This window comes from Patella vulgata, chromosome 1 (assembly GCF_932274485.2).
Source record: "Patella vulgata chromosome 1, xgPatVulg1.2, whole genome shotgun sequence".
Classification (NCBI taxonomy): domain Eukaryota; kingdom Metazoa; phylum Mollusca; class Gastropoda; family Patellidae; genus Patella; species Patella vulgata.
In genome coordinates, this window is record NC_065879.2 from 34302084 (window position 1) to 34322718 (window position 20635).

At 31.5% G+C, this 20635-nt stretch overlaps 1 protein-coding gene across 2 annotated transcripts in view; it reads right to left on the reverse strand.

Annotated features, from left to right (window-relative positions):
• Positions 1-1625: 1625 nt before the first annotated feature.
• The window catches only part of LOC126808415 (uncharacterized), a 64496-nt gene continuing 45486 nt past the window's right edge, over positions 1626-20635 (reverse strand). Inside the window, exons 1-6 of one of the 2 annotated variants that reach the window (XM_050533113.2) lie at positions 11093-11401; positions 9895-10536; positions 5995-6161; positions 5422-5582; positions 5003-5166; positions 1626-4020 (exon numbers count right to left, since the gene is read on the reverse strand). In XM_050533113.2, coding sequence (XP_050389070.1) covers positions 3844-4020; positions 5003-5166; positions 5422-5582; positions 5995-6161; positions 9895-10536; positions 11093-11095 — 1314 coding nt within the window. In that variant the 5' untranslated portion in view covers positions 11096-11401 and the 3' untranslated portion in view covers positions 1626-3843. Of the gene's footprint in view, positions 4021-5002; positions 5167-5421; positions 5583-5994; positions 6162-9894; positions 10537-11092; positions 11402-20635 lie in introns of those variants that run through there. The other variant, XM_050533112.2, reaches the window with a different exon arrangement.

A 20635-nucleotide genomic window follows, 5' to 3' on the forward strand; every position in this document is an offset into this window, starting at 1 on the left:
AACCGAGATCTTTGGGTTATAAACTTACATTTCAAGTTTCAACAAAATCGGATAAAAATTGTGACCTCTATAGGGTCCACAAGCTAAAAACGTGATTTTTCGTACAAACAGGGGTTATAATCCATGAAGTTTCGATCCGATACACGCCAATATCGAAAGCAGCCGAGATCTTTTGGGGATAAACCTATATTTCAAGTTTCGTCAAAATCGGATAAGAATTGTGACCTGTAGAGAGTCCACAAACAATTGTGGACGGACGTCCGGACGGACAGGGGCGACGACAATATACGTCCACATGAAAATGTGGGCGTATAAAAATACATGGCCATTTATCTGGCTTTTCTGGCTATTACGTCACATTTCTGTAGAATATATCTTACAATGACTTTTTTACCTGCCGATAACCAACGATTTAGCGTTAGTTACTAGGCAACCACTGACATCATCCCATCCAAGACACATGCTAATGGCTACATCTGCATTGCAGTAGGGTCAAGAATGTTTGACCCCGAACTCTTAAAGTGCATATACCACACAGCGATACAATAATTGCCAGTTCATATTCTTTTAGTACAAATGTGAAGATCAATATAGCAACATTATCCGTCTTATGAGATAATATTTGTCAATCACCTGGGTTTATGGTAAAGTAAGTGGACTTCCTAAGTAGGGAATTCGGCCAAATCAACGTGGCGTTGGAAAGCAATGAAATCAAATGAAATGGGGTTTTAACGTCCTACTGTTCTGCTCTGAACTGGGTTAATGAAGACGGGCATACGCCATACAGTGTGCTATGAGGGAAACTTTGCCCGGACAGCGGCACTACAGCCTACTCTTATATCAAATTCCAACTGTCAAGGGATCTTTTATGTGCACGCCAATTTGTACACAGGACCTCGGTTTTTCGTCCCATCCGAACGATTAGACATCTGTCCTTGTCAGGCCCTCCGTCCTGCATCGTTGGAAAGCAAGTATAGCAACCAGTACACCTGAGCACGTTTCTAAAGTGCCACCTTTTTAACAATTTTTATGCCCCTACACTTAAATGTGGGTGTATTACGTTGTCACCCATGTATATCCGTAGATTAACAATTGACTTGCAAGGGTGGTTACAGTTGTAAACAGATTTTATTTTCGAATTTGATGGAAACTTAAACATTGGGATCGCTGATATTCAACATTCTTAGACCCTTTTTCTGAAAACAGTGTTAAGTGATAGAGGTAAAAAAAATTGTTTGCAAATTTGACCTTAAGCAATGGGGTCATGTGAAAACCAATCTTATTGACTTAGTGGGTCACTAACCAGTTCTTTGGGATTTTCCAGCATGTTTTCCCCGGTTCAGTGGTGCAGGACAGGGGCGGGGTGTTGGGGTGGGGAAAGGAACAGTGTCAAGTCGTTTGGATGGAATGGAAAGACAAGGTACTATGTACATGATGGAGTGCACGTACAAAATCGCTTGACAGTTGGAATATGAAATAAGAGTAGACCCTCACTACCTACTGTCTTCATAAGCCCAGGTGGAACAGAAGGTTAAGAAGTTAAACCCAATTTCATTCACTTTCATTTCATTGTCCATCAGCTAGCATTGCAAATAACAAAAACAAACAATGGTACAATTGGTGTGTTAAACATGTTTTTATTGATATGCTGTATAAAGACAGTAACAGATAAAACATCTTCATAGAAAACCACAATATTCTTTAACACAATAATATTGTAAACAAAACATAACAGAGTATTATGCAGCATTATATAAAGGATGGAACATTTAAGATGAATATATACAACAGGAATTAAAAAGAATATTTTTCTGAAACAGTTTTACAACTATCCTATGTATGCTTGAAAATAGAACGATTTCATAAATGGGTTAAAAAAGGCTTTCAGTCAAATTTGTTCATCCTGGCCGTCTGCCATTGAAAATGTTAGATTGGTTTAGAAATGTAACTGTCAGATAATTTCATACCCGTTACTATAGAAAGAGTAATCTAAGACTATCATGAAACACGCAAAAAGTTGATTAAAAAATTGGTTTTTGGTTGAAAAATATTTTTTTAAATGAAACAATGATATAAATAAATATGTTTTCAGCAATTTTCAGAGATCTCGTCAGAACAATCATTGTGACCTGTATTTTCAGTTTTGCACTATTTTGGTCAACCAGTTGAACAAAAACAACATAGATCGAAATAATTTCTCCTAAAAATATAACTTTAACAAAAGGAGTTCATAAGAGTATACATTTCATTAAAGAGTCATATATTTAAGCATTTAAAAAAAAAACAACCATTATTACAAAATATAGGCCCTACCTATATTTTTGAAGTTCAATAAACTAGCGAACTCCGTAATTGAGTCAGAAGAGAATAATTCATTCAATATTAACCCTTAATAAACAGTGTTTAGTTGAAATTCAAATGGACAACATGCCAGAATCAAAGTCTAATTTAGCAACCAAGACAATACTCAATCAACAATGATTCTAGTATTTCATACAGCCAACTATATGTGCCTGAGCTCATAAAAGTATAATAATTATTCTCAAATTTCTTTTTTTATATAGTATAAGATTGTAATAACAGTTTGTTACATATAACAGTGCACACTTTTAAATTTTTAAAGAACAAGGTACCAATTGATGTGTTGTCCCTTTAATATTATATGCCCTGTGTACATGGTATAAATAAATAATATCATAAAACACTGCACTGCAGCAAAAAAAGTCTTAAATTATGTACAAAAACCAGCTCTGTACAACATCTAAACATTCATATAAAACGAAATATAATAGATTTTCTATAAGCTTTATATAATATAATTCATGAATATTTACATAAATTAACTTTGAATGATTGATACACAGATAGGCTTATTTGTATACACAGAACATTATACAGTATACATATATGATTGATATATAGAAGCTCTCAGATTTTAATAACCTTTTTAACATTACAGATTTTTAATTCAGTTAGCACAATTTTGTGTTTGTGGTTGAAATTCGAGATCCAAATGATATCCATTATTAAATGAAATCCGATAGATTATATTTAATAAGATAGGTTTCACTCATTAGAACTGTAATATAATATTGTAATTATGTATTGTGAAAGAAATTGAAAACTAAATAAGCATGTAATTCTCATGTTCATCATTTCAAAATTAGTAGTTCATGAAATTAATATCTCTTCCATTTCTTTTCAAATAATATTTGGAATATTATAAATTGAGACCATATTAGAACACCATCAAATATCTATTTCAATATCAAATATTGATTGGGTTTTTATAAACAATGCCTATCTTTCTTTTCTAAATTCCAGTTTTTGATTTGAGCTCAGTATACATTTGATGCACATTATAAATATATCTGCTATGATGTTCTTTATGTTGGGTGTATTTTCTTGCCTACCCTCTGACCTCTTTAGGATTTTATAACCAAAAGGGTGTAAAAAAAAAAAAAAAAAAAATGTGAATCTTCATAACTTTTTCAGAGATCTCTAGTCAATTTTGGTTCCATATTTAGTTTATAAAGTTCAGTGCAGATTTTGACTATTACACTTAGTGTATTTCATACATGTGCATGATATTATCATAATATTAATATATTCTATTTTTATATAGAATTTGCATATCCTCATTAACATATTGTTTGCTGCATACTAAGTCTATCTATCACATTCAATTAAAACTATTGTAATGGTAAATGTCTCCAATCAAATAGTTTTTAATTTTTATCACACCTTCCACAATTGTCCATTATCTCTGGAATTTTTTAATCTCTATGAGCACTGTAAGTCTTTATATAGTTTTATTATGGATTATGCCATACACTGATTTCTTCAAGAATTTTGCGAACGTAGCACAGATCTTTGATATATATCTGATTCTAGGAATCGGGGATAAGAGTCTTTTTCCATGAGAGCTTGAACACGTTTCTGAGCGTCTTGGAAACAGTGTCGATTGGGACAGGTGAGGTTACTGAGAGTTGTTCCTCTTGTTTTAGAATCTAAGTTAATCTGAAAAATACAAATTTAAAAACTTGTTAAAAAAGTGAATAATGCTTTGAATAAATCTTAATGGCACTAAACCTAATCTTTGATATAAAGTGTTGAATTATGTTGATCTAATGTGTTGTTTTTATTACTTATTTTAGTTTCGTATTTCGCTTAATTTGTTCAACATAAAATCAATTACATTGCAAATGTGGCTCAATTGCGCATCTAAAATTTTAAATCCAGATATAAAGCCACTTTGCAAAACAGTTTTATTTTGTATCCACAACAACGAGATCAAGCCAGTTTGAAATCAGTTAATAAAACCTGAAATTTGTTTCTCTAAGACAGTTGTCGGTCATAAATTCGTCCAAGTCTAAAATTAAACAGGTTAATCAATTTATTTTGAACTACTCCCTTAGGACTAAAGAATGGTATTATTTTCAACAGCTCAATGATTTGACCAAGTTTCACAATATGATTCAAGTTTAATCATTAAACAACAGCAAGACACAAGGGCAATGACTGTTGAATCATTTATCGGATTAGAAGATGAGTACTGGCAGACCTGATGCTGCTTTATTCTACATTAATGGATATTGCTATCAATTTTCATGGCCAGGTCCCATGGCGATTTGTGAAAAGTTGGTCATAAATTTCCCATGGGTAAGGTTATATTCCTGTCTGCAAGATTATTTGATCATACAGTGTGTTAATTGTTGGCTACTGACATGATAAATGCTTAGAACCAATTACTGTCTACAAAATATGATCCTCTATCCAATTACATATATTGGCATTTGCAGAGGCATTAGTAAGGACAGAAGAAGACAATGGTTATTCCATCTTTATGTACAGCAAAGGCATTTTGCAGTGGTGTATAGATTGGGAGCTCAGTGGGTCATGTACCCCCTCCACTTTTTGTGCTGTCAAAAATAACTTATGTAACCCAAATCTTCAGTTCATTTTTTTTTTTTAAAACCCCCAAAACCTTTAATTTACATACCTCTTTAGGTGCTTGAGCAGCAACAAATTCGGTATATATTTTTTGTGCTGTACTGGCCAACTTATTTGTTTTGGTGCTTTTATATTGTTCACATGCCAACCAAAACTCTAAATTCTCTTCACTGAATTCAGAATGAAGAAATTCTTTGAATAGATCTATTCCATCTAAAAAAGTAACATAATCACATTAAGTATGAAGAAATATGTCAAATATGGTTTTATGAACAAGGATAGCTTTACTTTACTGCATCTTTGCTATTTCGATAATACTGCTCAATTTTGTTCAATCCATCTGTTTGATTTTTCTTGAAGAACTATTATAATTTGCATTTAATATAAATTGATTTAAATAATGATAGATAATGAACGATATGGACAGTTTTCTGCCAACTTTAATATTAGTTAATTCTTAATACTTACATTTATCCGACAAAAGATAATCAAAGGATTCAGCCCATTTAGCAACTTCATTAGCAGATGGTGAGCCATTTTTACCATGTATATGTTTGATACCACTTCCAAGTGTAGAATCTGTATGACGTCTTTTAAGCAGCTGTAGTTTCCTCTTGACATTCTTTGCACTAAAGAAAAAACCCCACCATATTAATGAAATATTTTAGTATTTAATCAAAGGATATTGTTATTAATATTATAATTGAATGTTCAGGCTTGGTAATATAGACAATATTTATGAACTATTCTATAGAAAATTATCAAACAAGTGAATTAATATCTATTCAAGTATAATGAAGAGACAAATCAAATAACTGTCAAACCCATCTAGACATTAACCAGACGCTCACAAATTTCTATATCATAGTGATCTGAATTTTGCTAGCTGTTTCTTTTTTTCAACCCAATTTCCCATATGTAGGCTATCTTAGAATCAAAACACACATGATGCTTTTGTACTCACTTTCAACTCTTTCACTTTTCAACCCACTTAGTATTAATACCCTATTGAAAAATTAATTGAATTCTGGCAAAACTTACATGCTGCGAGATTTAGGTTTTGGTTGTGTCTGGAGGGCTGCTATGGCTCCAAATTCTTCTGTTGCCATCATAGCTGCATCTGCTGATGATGTTTTATGGACAATGCGTGGTCTGGGTGCAGACGGTTGTTCTTGATCACTTATACTTTTAGATCTACGACTTTCCATCTACAAAGAGAGAAAAATCTTCATAAATAATATGAAAATTATAAAGTTACATACCAGTAATAAAGTTACATACCAGTAATAAACATTGTACCAGAAATACTCATAGTCTTCATATATATATACATGTATATATATATATATATATATATATATATTTATGTTGCCAACTTCAGCAATATCAGTATTGGGACAAAAACTGCATACATACAATGCTAGTCCTATAATTAATCCTTCATAAACAGATCGCTATTGATGACATTCTGATAACCATAATGAGATGATAATTAGATGATAATTTTTACTATTTAAAGGTTTTGTGAATGATTATAGCTTTTAAAATATATTTACATCTCAAATATTCCATAAATTGATATTTTTAAGTGGTATAAAATATTGTATTTCACAAGTAATCATTAAACCAGAAGATATAATATAATTTGCTAAGCTTAATTGATCTAAAAGACCATATATGGGACAAAATGAATATTTTTAATTTATAACTCACTCCTATATAAATTTTTAATATCTGTCCATTTTAAGATTTCAGAAACTCTAATTAATTAAAACAATTTATTAACTATATTAAAACTAGTAAGCTAGTTCTCTAAACTAATGGAAAAGATGACCACAGAGTGTAATATGAGTAGTTTAAGAGTAGTCCTAAGGGGATAATTTTTCTAATTTTGTTTAATGACTAGTGTAGCATCGTCCATAGATCATGTATCACCAATCCATTATCTATATTAAGATGTGTATAATTATATCCCAGATGAAGGTGATTCAAATCAATAGACATCCTGAAATACTTCGTATCTATAAAATATCAGAATTCAATGACCATTCAAACAGTACCAAGAATTCTTGAAGCCCTAGAGAAGGATTTAAATGGTTTCCTTTCAATAAATAGACTGCTATTCCTTAGCTGTGGTCGATCACACTTACTAAAAATAGAAGGTCGTTGCCACCAAGGGGATTCTACAGAATTGTAGAGGACAAATCAAAATCTATTATTTTGATCCTCTTTAATTCTTTATTGTCGGTTATCCCTATCGACTTGTGAGATAAAACCGACCAATTTTTTATTCTAATAAATGGAAATGAGACAGTAAGTCTTAATATAAAACATAACCAAACAGTTGTTTACGACATTACATTTTCATAATTGACAATTACATCATTTTTAATTCATATGAACCCAAAAAATCAATCATTTAGAATTAATTTTTGTTATCTAAAGCAAACCCAAACCAGCTATGTATAATTCAATGGTAAATTGTTATTTTTCATTTTAAAAAAAAAGGCATATTTCAGTACTCAGTAAGTCACACAATTTTTATTTTTGTATAAGTATATAAACTGCTGAGTTATAATTAGCTGATCAGAAAGTAATGAGTAATTAATATACGATATTATTCTTCAACATTTCGGGACAAACACATGGTAGGGAACCGGACCCACAATGTTGGACAGACAACCCTAGGCCTACTCCTTGTCACGTACAACCAGGGATTTGAAACCATTCCAGTTGACTCAATGACAGACTTATGATAAGTGTGCACGCACTAACCATTCGGCCATCCAACCCCCAAACTCATAGGAAGGATGAATAGACTTTGCAGACATTTGTTTATTTTTGAAAAATTGTTGGAAAGGTATTAATAAACTTTCCTGTGGCAGAAATTTAAAGATGGAATTCTGAAATGAATCAGCAAGGTTGAGGTCTGCTGGAAAAAATATTATTGTAATTATATATACTGCCAGCCATGAACACGGTTACTGCTATTTTTAGACTATCAGGAACTTTTATTGCTCATTAGTAATGACCATTCTTAACATGATGTCTGTTTATGTGTTGATAATAAATAATATCTAGAGGGAAGATGTCTAAATATATAGTTTTGTTACTATAATAAGACCACTTCTGGAGCAGATAGAATTCTGTAAACGCAGAAGATCTGAACCTTTTTTCTCAAGGCCATTTCTTCGAAAGAAAGAAAAGAGAATTCCAACACAAATATTTTATTCTCTTGATTTAATCTTGAAACTTGTCTCTCTAAAACATCACACATCCAAATCATGATTCTTAATTGACAGTATAATGTTTTTTCAGCCTATCTTTTTTAATGTGTCATCTGATAATGCGATTTAAATTGAAATGAATGTTTCCATTCCTTAATTCAATCTTTGAAAGAGAGATAAATTTTGCTCTCTTTATCTTTTCAACTACAAAATTTAAAATAATGAAGATTAATAATGCAGGCTGATTTTCCCAACTTAGTTGAAGGTGACTGAAAATTTCTCAGAGCAAAAAAAATAAATCTAATGAAATTTAAGCAAAACAGACAATATGCCGATTGTAATTGACTAAAGAAAATATCTTAACAGATAATTCAACCAAAAGTTCATTTTTTTCCCCATCTAAATTATCATTTAAATCTGCCAAAATGTAATCAACAGAAAGTTCATGGACCTACAGTATTCTTAAGTAAGATTTTCTCTAAAACCTGTTCTTTGATTGAGTTATAAGACATTGATGGATAGGAGTTTTGATTAGTTAGAAGCTGAAATCTATTTTTTATAATAGCCAATATATCAGTGCCACAATCTAAAGAGATACAACTAAATAAGACAAGGTTTATTGGGGATAAACGTAAGATTTATTAGCGATGAATGAACATAATTTGTTTGATACTAAATCTACAGTTCTTGTGATGGAATATTCTCTTGGGTGGGACAAAAACAAGAATGCATTTTATTTCTCATTCAAATCAAATTCTAAATGTTACGACGTATAAGAAAATTTGTGTTCTATAGTGATTCGTATCGTACTTCACATATATAACTGATAATACAAATATATGAATGAGTTTGCATTTCGCTAGTTGATAATTTGTTTTTATGTATTTAATTTTCTAATATCCACCACATCATTTTGGATTTGAGGCACTCCAGAAATGATGTGTCTCGGATAAATATTGGGTTTAAAACAGGAGAATGAGGCCTTGAATCTAATTTAGTTCAACTCAGTTAATGTATTGGATGAGAAAAAAATCCTGTTCAAGTACCTTTAATTATTACTAATGAATATACCGTCTATATATAAGTACATACATACTTCATTAACTACTTACAATATATGTCAGGTTAATATCCTTACATACAACTTAGAGGATAAAGTCACACATTAATCAATTTACCTTATTAATGATTTAATTATAAATGACAGTTAGCAAATATACTCTATTTTGTCTATATTATTTATATTCCCGTATTAGCATAGATAGTTATAATATCCCCATATTAACATAGAAATTATATAACAAATTATATAACAAAATAGTATATAACTCAGATTTTTTTTTTTTTAACGCTCTGAAATGACAAAATAGTTCTACATTTTCTCAGGATTTGTATAAAAATTATAAATTTTAAAAAAAAATGTTAAAACAGTAATTCCTGCAATAATATTAAAGCTTTATTTGCAGTCGCCATTTTCTTTAATGGTTCTATTTGAATTCATATATATATATATATATATATATATATTTGAGGATAATTCACTGCAATATTCAGATACAATACAAAGAAAACTTTAAATAGAAATCTAATGAAGGAAAAATTTCAAGCCAACATAAATTCATTATTATAATTTTTATTGATATCTAATTTGAAACAAATCTATTGTTTTTCCTTCATTATGTTTTCTTTTAATTGTAGGACTTGTTTTACTTACCGATTCTGTATTTTTCTCATCATATTGTAGAAATAAAGCATGAGATGGGACATCTTTCGCACAACCAGCACTATGACTTCTTCGTAAAGGTCTTGGAATCATTTTACGAAATCGCCCTTTTTTGCTTTCTTTCACTTTTTTAGATTTAGTGTCTACAGGAGATTTTGCTTCACAATCTGAACCTTCTTGTGATGATTCACATGTAAACGTTACATGGAATTCTTCATTTGATGACATTTTAATCGTAAATTCAGTAACGTCACATATGCCATCATCTGCTTGATCGTTTTTAGAGGAATCTTTGGATGAGTCACTTTTGTCTTCGAAATAAAATATTTCTGATTCCTGCTCCTCAATGTCTGGTGAAAGGAGAGATTTTGAGTGTGAATCGGTACTGGACCGTGACGAACGAGAAGCATAACGATGCTGAACAGTACATTTTTCATTAAATTGTTCTGGTAATTCAAGACTTGATTTTCTGGATCCACGTAAAACTCTTGATGTAGGTGACACAGATCCAGAGGAAGAGTCTGAAGACATTCGATGTTTAGTTGGATTAGTCATTTGACGCATAAAATCGTTAAGATCTTCGGAAGCCCACGGTTGAGAGAGAGGTGATGACGGTTCCTCTAAATGAACTCCCTGAAATGACAAGAAAAAAGAATAGTTAGAAAATTGTGTTGGCACTGGGTAACTTGGAAAAGTGTGTCTTCATAGAAAGAAAAAAATCCCCCTCTGAAATATAAATGGATGAAAAAGCTAGTATATAACTATTAGGTACAATTGTGAAAAGAAAGCTAAAACAATGAAAATACATGTATTCTGGACTAAGTAATTTTGGTATCCACATAAAAAAACCAACACAACTCCAGCATATATAGGGAAGGTATGCAATCTTCATAGTTCTTTTGTTAGGTGAAATGAAATGAAATGAAATAAAATAAAATAGGATTTAATGTCTCCTTTTCCTGCATCAAACAGATTAATGAAGATGGATTACATTTGGTAAAATCAAACAGATAAATTATCTAAAATTTAGAAAGTCAAAATCACTCCAGTGTTACGCATAGGGTCACTGGAGTATAAAACTAAGTTATTCCAATCAAGTCAAAGCCAATAAAACCCCAGATACTAGTGCTAATAACCTGCCAAATACTACAATATAAGCTACAATAAATATATCTATATAGTTACTTACCATTGTGTTATCATATGTATGTATATATATAGGTAGAATAATAATAGACAAACAATAAATCCACAAAGATAATCATAGATACCCTCTGTTATAGGCAAGATATCCACAAGACTATCAGAGTTCCATATAAACGGTAGGAATAATTTACTAGCTATATAGTGTCTCTTAAATTGAGCAGACGCCCGGCAGTAGCATGGTTGGGTCTATCTTGCTTCTGATTGGTTCTTATCTAGCTGTCATTCTATTTATAGTGCAACTAATCCTGTTGAGCTGGTAGCAGACTCTAAATACACCACACATTTTCATCCATTAGATAAATACAGTGGATGGATCCTTTCTGCTGTCCATCAAATGATCAAGAAAAACATGGTTTCACAATCTTATCAAAGCTACATTTGGGAGTGTGTGGCGGATAATTTGGACAAATAATTCTCTTGACTACCATTAAAGCCTTATCAGACTCTACAATTCTCAAATGGTGATCTATTCTTGTCCAAGTATCAAGATTTCATTAGAGTATACATTTATAAATGGACCAGTTTGTGCATTTCACCAAACAATCCTTTCAATGATTAATTTAATTTTATATAGTTCAAGTTAAAGTTATTTATAAAACAAGAATTTCAGTGAAAGACCACATAAGATGATAAAATTAGACTTTATGTACTTATAGCCAGTCGTTACTATATACACATTACGGCAAGTTCACATCTATCCGGTTAAAATTATTCGAAATATTAATGTTTAAGTATTGGGACACCCAAAAACGCTTTTCAATTACACCCTTAATCCGGTTGATTGGCTGGTGACGTCACAGGGACTACACATAGTATATACATTATCTATACAATATATCATTGTCTATACACACCACCAGTTGACAAATCTTTATTGATGGTCCAATAAACATATGACTAGCCTAATCATAAGCTCTGAATTATCATCTTGCCATGTTATAGATTAGACATTTGTGATTAGAATATTTTAGAGTGAATTTTAAAATGCTGCATCATGCCGTAGATCCAATAATCTGCCTTTGTTAAAAACTGGCAAATGAAGATGATTCAAGCAACTAGCGCATTTACCGGTAATTTGGATAACCCTGTAATACTTGATATCCCAAACTATTCTCTATAAGTAAATAAATACAAATGGTGCCATTCACTTGTCAATATATTCATTATTAACTATATATCAAGTAAAATAACCATTTCTATACACAAAGAACAACTTTTATCGTAACTCCATTTGAAATTTACAGCGAAAATGGAATTTTCTGATGACTATGCATAAAAATAGATCACCCTCATTTCTCAGCCAATCAAAGCTGGGAATCTTATTACCATGTATGGTTCCATGCATACTAGGGCATAGTAACTAAGGTTCAATTTTGGCGCGAAAATTGCCTGGGATTCATGGACATGAATATCTTATACACCTGGGGCCTGTTTCACGAAATTTTAACTAAGATAAAATCCAAATTTTAGTAATTTGATTGGATAATATTAGATGGATTTTAGTGCTTAGCCAATCAAAATTGAAGTATCTACTAAAATTTGGATTTTATCTTTAGTTAAGATTTCGAGAAACAGGGCCCTGATCATATTATGTGGAGTTCCTGATGTCATTTGGTGAGTGATTAAACTGTCCATGTAGTTGTAAAATACCTTTTTTTATAAAGAAGTTAAACGATGTTAGACATTATAACCTAATCTAATCACAAAAGTTTATCCATCGAATAATAATAATAATAATAATAATTGTCTTATATAGTGCTACATTATGTCCAATGGTTATTTCTAAGCGCTGTTTAGCCACATTGTATATTATGTGGAAAGTATCTCTAGAGTATATTTATGATCACACCACTAGTACACCTTATTAAATAGATAAGTTTTTAAACAGATTTAATGTTTTGTAACAGATAGTAATGTTTTGTCGTTTGAGGATCTGAGGTTGCGGCGTATCTGTACATCAATATACAGTGTAAACATCTGTTTTATATAGCTGGGAGTGGATATAGAGAAGAGACTTTTATATTGAGTTGTAAGGATTTTATATTCAATTCACGCTCTAACTGGCAGCCAATGCAATTCCTTTAGTTTGTCACTGATGTGTTCACCTCTCAGTGTTTTAGTCACCAGTCTAGCAATGCTGTTTTGTGCAACTTGCAATCTATCCAGAGAGAATTTAGGTGCTGCGACTAGAAGAGCATTTGCATAGCTAAATTGGGAAATAACTAACGAAGTCACAGTTCTTACACAAGACTGATTTGCTCAAATAACATCGGATACTTGCTATTGGTTTCATTTTAAAGTACTTTTGCCTGATAATATTGTTTATTTGGGGAGTTGCACACAGAGTCATCCATGACGTAATCTAGATTTTTCGCTTTTTGAATTGGATGAATGAGGCTAGAACCCATTCAGAGTTTTGGTATCCCCTTTAGGCTCTGTGATTTAGACTGAGGGCTTATGATAAGGAATTCGGTTTTGTCATCATTTAGTTTTAATTTGTTTTTGGCACATCCACACACGAACATCATCCAGACATTTCTCTAGTTTGTAGATAGCCTGTTCCGCCAATGTTTCAAAAAAGGAAAATCGTGATAAATTTGAGTGTCATCAGCAAAACCATGATTGTTGACTCCATGTTTCCGTTTGATTGGATCAAGTGGAAGAAGGTACAGCAAGAAGAGCAAAGGGGCCAAAACTGACCCTTGTGGGACACCAACGGAAAGTGGAAATTTTGGTCAAAGGTTTTGAGTTAACCATGATTTGTTGCAAAGGTAAGATTTAATCCATGCTAAAGGTGATCCTGTGATTTCTACCTCAAAAAGCATAGCATGATCAATGGTATCAAGGCAGTACTTAAGTCTAAGAGTATCCGTAACACACCACAATTGTTATCAAGTGCAACATCAATGTCTGATTCGATTTTCAGAAGGGCTGTTTAAGTACTGTGTCCAATTTTATAAGCTGACTGTAAGTTCTCATGTAAACCATTAGTTTAGGTAGGATGTAAGCTGGGAAGCGACAACCTTTTCCAGTACCTTTCCTAGGAATGGTAAATTGGAGACTGCGTAGAAAATATTTTATAACTTTGTTTGAATAGATTTAAGATGTATTTTGGTTGGACATATTTCAGAAACATTTGGTAGATTTTGTAGAACATATATCCGAAACATTTAGTAGAACATATTTCAGAAACATTTGGTAGAATATATTTCAGAAACATCTGGTAGATTTGGTAGAACACATATCAGGAAGATTTGGTAGAACATATTTCAGAAACATTTGGTACGGTAGAACATATTTCAGAAACATTTGATAAAACATATTTCCGAAACATTTGGTAGAACATATTTCCGAAACATTGGTAGAACATATTCCAAATATATATTTGGTAGAACATATTTCAGAAACAGTTGATAGAATAATACAAGGAAAACGTCTTGTATCAAATTATTTGACAATAGTCATATGTTAATAGGTGATAAACAAGTTATCTACTTTAATCTTTTTTTATATATTTAGGTTAAATATAAATGCATATTTTTGTCATTTATGAAAATTCCATATTATAATATCATATCAGTACAAAAATATACTTGTATTTGTATGGCCCGGGAAGGCTGTCCATTATCTACATCTTATGCATTAACATAAAATACAAATGCATATTTTTGTCATTTATGAAAATTCTACATAATTTTATCATATCGGTACGACTGTTCTGAGAAATAATTAGGTCACAAGCTATTTGATGCTGTCATGTATTATTAAATGTATATGACTATGTCTAAGTGTATATGTATGCATGCTGTCCATAATGGTTGTTTTAACACAATAAACATCTTATCTTATCTTATCTTATATTTAGTAACAATCTTTAACAAACAGAATAAGTTCACAGTTTAGACAAAATCTATTTCCATGTTCAAATCACTGTCAGTTCCCATTAAAGTTCATATTATTCTGAGTCTACTTATAAACAACTTTCAGACAATCTCTATCTCTCTTATATTGGTATTTGAAATCCATTATAAATATATATATATATATACATATCTATATATATATTTGAAATCCATTAGCAGAAGTAACATGGGATTATTTACAATAAGTGTGTCTGACAGGTTTGACACATGTTTTTATGGTCAATTAAATCTAAAAACAAGTCAATTACAAGTCACAATATTTCTAAGAATGAATTTCATTTTTCAAATTGTATTTGTCTTATTTTTTTGCAAATATGTAATACCTTAATAACAACCATAGACATTGGGACCCCAAATCATTTTGAGGTGTAACAGAGGCTTTGACGGAAAAGATATTACATTGAAATTTTTTCAAGTTTACAAAGAAAAATCTTTTGGTAATATGATGGAAAATATCGCCTAAAATTTGTTCATAAAACATGCTTTAAAACATTTTAATTATATAGATACGAGTATAAATCACCATTTTAGAACTGTTCTAGTAATACCTCTATATAAATACTTATGAAAATCGACAAGGGAATATATGCTGCCATTGGAAAAATTTGTACTATTGAACCTGCAGTGTAAATGAATACATTAGCTCTTTTGTCATTTAAAACTCTGACATGCTAGAATAAAGGTTAATTAATCAAAGAATACTTAATTTTGCTTGTGTTGTTTCCTTGTGTTGTCCACCAGTTTGTCTATGGTTTATTACATGATTTATTATTATGATTTTTACATGAGGTGCAGTTCTGCTGCTGCACTTAATTACTGGCCATTTAAAGTTTACATTAGTTTCTACTTATTTCACACTATATTAGACAATTAAAGTAATAATAATTCTATCATTTTCATACAAACCAGCCTATCCTTCATGATGGTGTTTTTATAGGAAGATATGCTTAGTTATATAATGCAATACATTACATATTTTTTACTTATGAGATATATGTGACCCAACTATTGGTGTGCCTTTAAATAAACAGTACTGTCCTTCTTTGGATCAAATACTTCCTGATTATTTATTACATCAGACGATGTTTAAGGCAGAAATATCTTATCATAAACTACTCGTTCACATTTCTCAAGCTTAAAATAGCATTCATTAGATATCTATATCATTTCTCAGGGATATCTATTAGGTAAGTAGTCAATGTAATCAAAACCAAAGAATTAAACATTAAAACATTCAAATTACATGTACATGTAGCCACTAGTTCATTTATTTTTTAAAAATATTCCTGGAAAAAATATATTTATGATGTGGTTTTAGACTGAAACAAAATCTTTACTTAATTAGTTGAAATGCTTTTTAAAAAAATATATTTGCGATTAGTTTACATGGATTAGACTGAAACCACATCATGTTTACCTCATTATTGAAGAATATTGAATGACGAAAAAGAAACCCTATTTATTTAGACGCAGATCTCGTACATACATAAAGGCAAGGTTACTGACGTCACTAGAAAATTACTGTCAAAGATAGTAACAATCTTAAGTTCTTTCAGCTGACTTAACTCAATATCGTACCAGTACTGGTGAGGTAAGGTGACAATTACACCAATGGCTGCTCCAATATGGCTTGAGGCAAGTGGATGTAGAAATGGCTCTTGACGAAATTAACTTTGGACTTTCCACTTAATTTCTAGTGGATTTTTTTGTGATGTTCAATAATGATTCGATACAGACCATAACTAACGAATCAGGATGCGTAATTTTATGATGTAGTTTGATGACATGGGATATTAGACAAGTCTGCTCTTCATGATAGAGTAAACAGATTCAGCTTGTTGACATTGCTTAGTACTGAAAGGAACGGAGGACCATAATGATGAACGAAACAAACATTAGGTAGAGAAAAAATGTTTATCAATATGACCAGGACTTCGTTCAGGATGTTACGCTGAATCAGACAATTTCAAATGATCCAAACAAGATATCGGCAAAAATATTTGCTGATATAGACTCATTATGCTACCAAAAGTCATTGCAAGGTACATGATAGCAAACTTTTTTAGAATGTCTTGAAAGAATGGCCGAAAATGACGAAATTCAAGTCATTAAAGGCTCAATACCACTCTTGTTGTAACTGAATAATATGTCCCAATCTTTATTCTGGTCAACAAATTGTACTATTTTAGAATATTTCAATTAATTGATGATACAAATTTCATCTTAACACACCTTATTTATAAATTTTGAAAAATTCAACATAATGGTTTGAAACGTCTCACGTAAACCTTTTCAAATGAAACTTCGATTTAAAAATATTTTCGAACCCTCTGGACAAGTAAAATAGGATGTAATAGATAATTTACACAACAGGTAGGACACTTAAACATCTAGTACTTAGATAGAGACATTATTTATTTTCTGGAGATTTCAAGCCAGCAAGAGTGTTGTTGTCCCTTTAAAGGGTGAAACAATATGATGGATGAGATTTTTTTAGTAAAGTAGACTAGGCCTGGAGAGATTGAATGGTTATTCAGGTCCATCTTAAAATTCATATTGATGGGGTTATTTCTTAACTAACTAAGGAACAAAGAAGATTTGCCAAAGACACACAATCACAATGTCCAGAAGAAGGGCATCCACTTAAAAAAGATAATCTTATTGAATTAAAACAATACATTAATATCAGTCTATGTAATAATCTATAGATAAACACATACAACAATATTATTAAAAAGTCATATCATTACTCTATAGTTATTTCATACATGGGGTTGGATGGCCGAATGGTTAGCACGTGCGTGCTGTATCATACGACCTGCCATTGAGTCAACTGGCGTGGTTTTGAATCCCCGGGTGTATGTGACAAGGAGTAGGGTCGCCTGTCCAACCTTGTGGGTTTTCTCTGGGTCCTCCGGTTTCCTCCCACTGCTAAAGACCCCTACGCGCAAGCAAATTATTGAAATAAAATTAAACCATATGTTAGACCTGAAATGACCTAGTTTGTGTTGAGTGGACGTTAAACGCCCCTCTCTCTCTCTCTATTTCATACAGGATGTGTAAAATCAATTGAAGTATCTTACATCCATATTAAACATCTGTCCCTAGCATATTTCACCTACAGTTTTTGATGTAATAACTTGCTACCTATTCCACAAAGCAGACATATGTCGGTTTCTATGAGAACTGTACCAAGCAACTCATAGCCCCTGAATTAAAAGCAAGCCAATAATTTTCAGTGGCTGATCAAGTTATTGTGCCTCTATGCATAGAAAAGAGAGAAAAGTAATACAAGGGTTTCTCAGACCAACCTATCACAATGCTAACTATTTATAAAGCTAAACACCTCAAATGTATGTTTCAGGTTTTTAACCCTAACCAGATAGGTCAGGTATTAGCTCCTACATGTATTTAACCTCAGTGTCCCAAACCCTACCTTTTTATTATTGATGTAGGAGTGTTGACTGGCCGAAAGGTGTGCGCGTTGCATCGTAAGGACTGTCAAATGGTGTGGTTTCAATTCCCTGCTTGTACATAGCAAGGAGTAGGGTCGCCTGTCCAATCCTGTGGGATTTCTCCCACTGCTAAAGACATCTACGCGCAAGTAAATTATTGAAATAAAATTGAACCATATATTAGTCCCGAAATGACCTAGTTTGTGCTGAGTGTACTTAAACCTCTCTCTCTAGAGAGATTTGATAATACCAACTTTGATAACAATTGATCAAATGCTAATAATAAAATCAAATCGATAACAAGTAAAGCAATTAATTAGTGGGGGATAGGTTACAACAAGATTATGAAAGAATAATGTGTTTACTCTTGCTACACTTGAGAAATAGTAGTATGTTTAACACGTATTTGTATAAACTGTGAATTTACTGTACTTGTCAGTTGGTTCGTTGTTATTATTGTTTTCAGAGAGATAGGCATAACATCATTTACAGATAGAATGCGTATTACAATTTGTTTTTATTGGAATCAAAAAGTTGTACTGTTGTACTCATTGAAACACCTCAACGGTGAGGATGATCTAATAAATAGATGCTCATCATCGAATTCAGTCAAGACATTCACCTAATAATGTGATAGTGTGGAATTTTAGTGTTTTCATTATATAATAGACTTTAAAGCTGTTGTCAGTGTAGTGCAGTATAGACTAAAGTCTATTATATAATGAAAACACTAAAATAAACAATAACAAACTTTCACTTTCATCTTATCTTTGTACCCTTATTTTCACAGTCACTGGACATTCAGCTTCTCAACAGGTCTTTGTAACAACATCAGTTCCTATCTCTCATCATCTCCTTGGATACTTTTCCTAACAAACCCAACTTCCTGGGTCACAGGTGTAACAATCTAAATCAGTCTAACTTTTTGAATATGTCAGATACATAAGATTATCTTCTAAATCTTAAACTTGTATTTTGCATTGGTATAGTTACTGAGGATACTTTTGGTCAAGTCTTCATTGATCAAATTAAGGTATGTGTATTTAAATATCATTGGTATTGTCTGGGGATATGGTGAATGTAAGATGTATATATATTCTACACCTATTAAGCAATAAGTATTAACATTTAGTAAGTAAGTCTAGGTTTAGTTTTAGAATAAAATAATCATAGAATCATTCATTTGTTTACATAGGATATCTTCTAGCTGCTAGTGTTATATGATTGTGTTGTTTCAAAACACAGAGATCTTTAAAACCTCTTTCAGGGTATGTTATTTTTATATAGGTATTATATAATATTTAGAGATATAACAGCAATTATTTCTGTAAAGATATAAGAATAGAATTAAATATATAGTATAATAATATACTGCAATGTCATGTTTGATGTATTTTAAAGTTTATTATATGTATTATAAATTAAATGTTATTGATATTAATTCTATGTATGTATATTTTTTACAGGGTTTTTTTTAATAAAGATTTAAACAGCCTCGTCTTGTTATTGAATTAGAGCTGGTTACAATAATAAACACCTAACTCAGAACCAGCTCTTCAAACCACGGGGACAATAAGATATTATTTAATAATGATTATGATGATCTTGTGTTTATCCAATATTTGTTCAAATTTCTGCTGTGGATCATTTCCACCATATATGTTAATTTTATCATCAACTTCTTATTGTTTCTCTATTAATGATTATTTTACGAGTCTGATATCAGCATACCACCCAGAAGGTAATAATTAGATGAGACCAATTTGTTCCCAATGCCCTACATTCGAAAAAGAGATAGGTTGCAGATCTAGAAAATAATTTTCAAAGAAAACAAGGTCACCAGTGATAAGATTCCCTTATGTATGAGGTTTAATTAAATAGAGAATACAGACACCAGGAAAAATATTACACCTTGACCATTACAGTGATTTAACACATTTGAAATCCAAATTACTGAGGAAGTATATTGCTCGGAGATTGACATTTCTGACTAGACACTTTTTCAAATTCCAACTACCAAGAGTTCTTTGATGTAAATTACATATTCTAATTTTACATCTGTACATTAAATCTACTTTAAAAGGTTTTCGTAAAGTTAAGTATCTGAATAGAGGGTAATTTATCATCTCTTTCTGAATTAATCTTTCT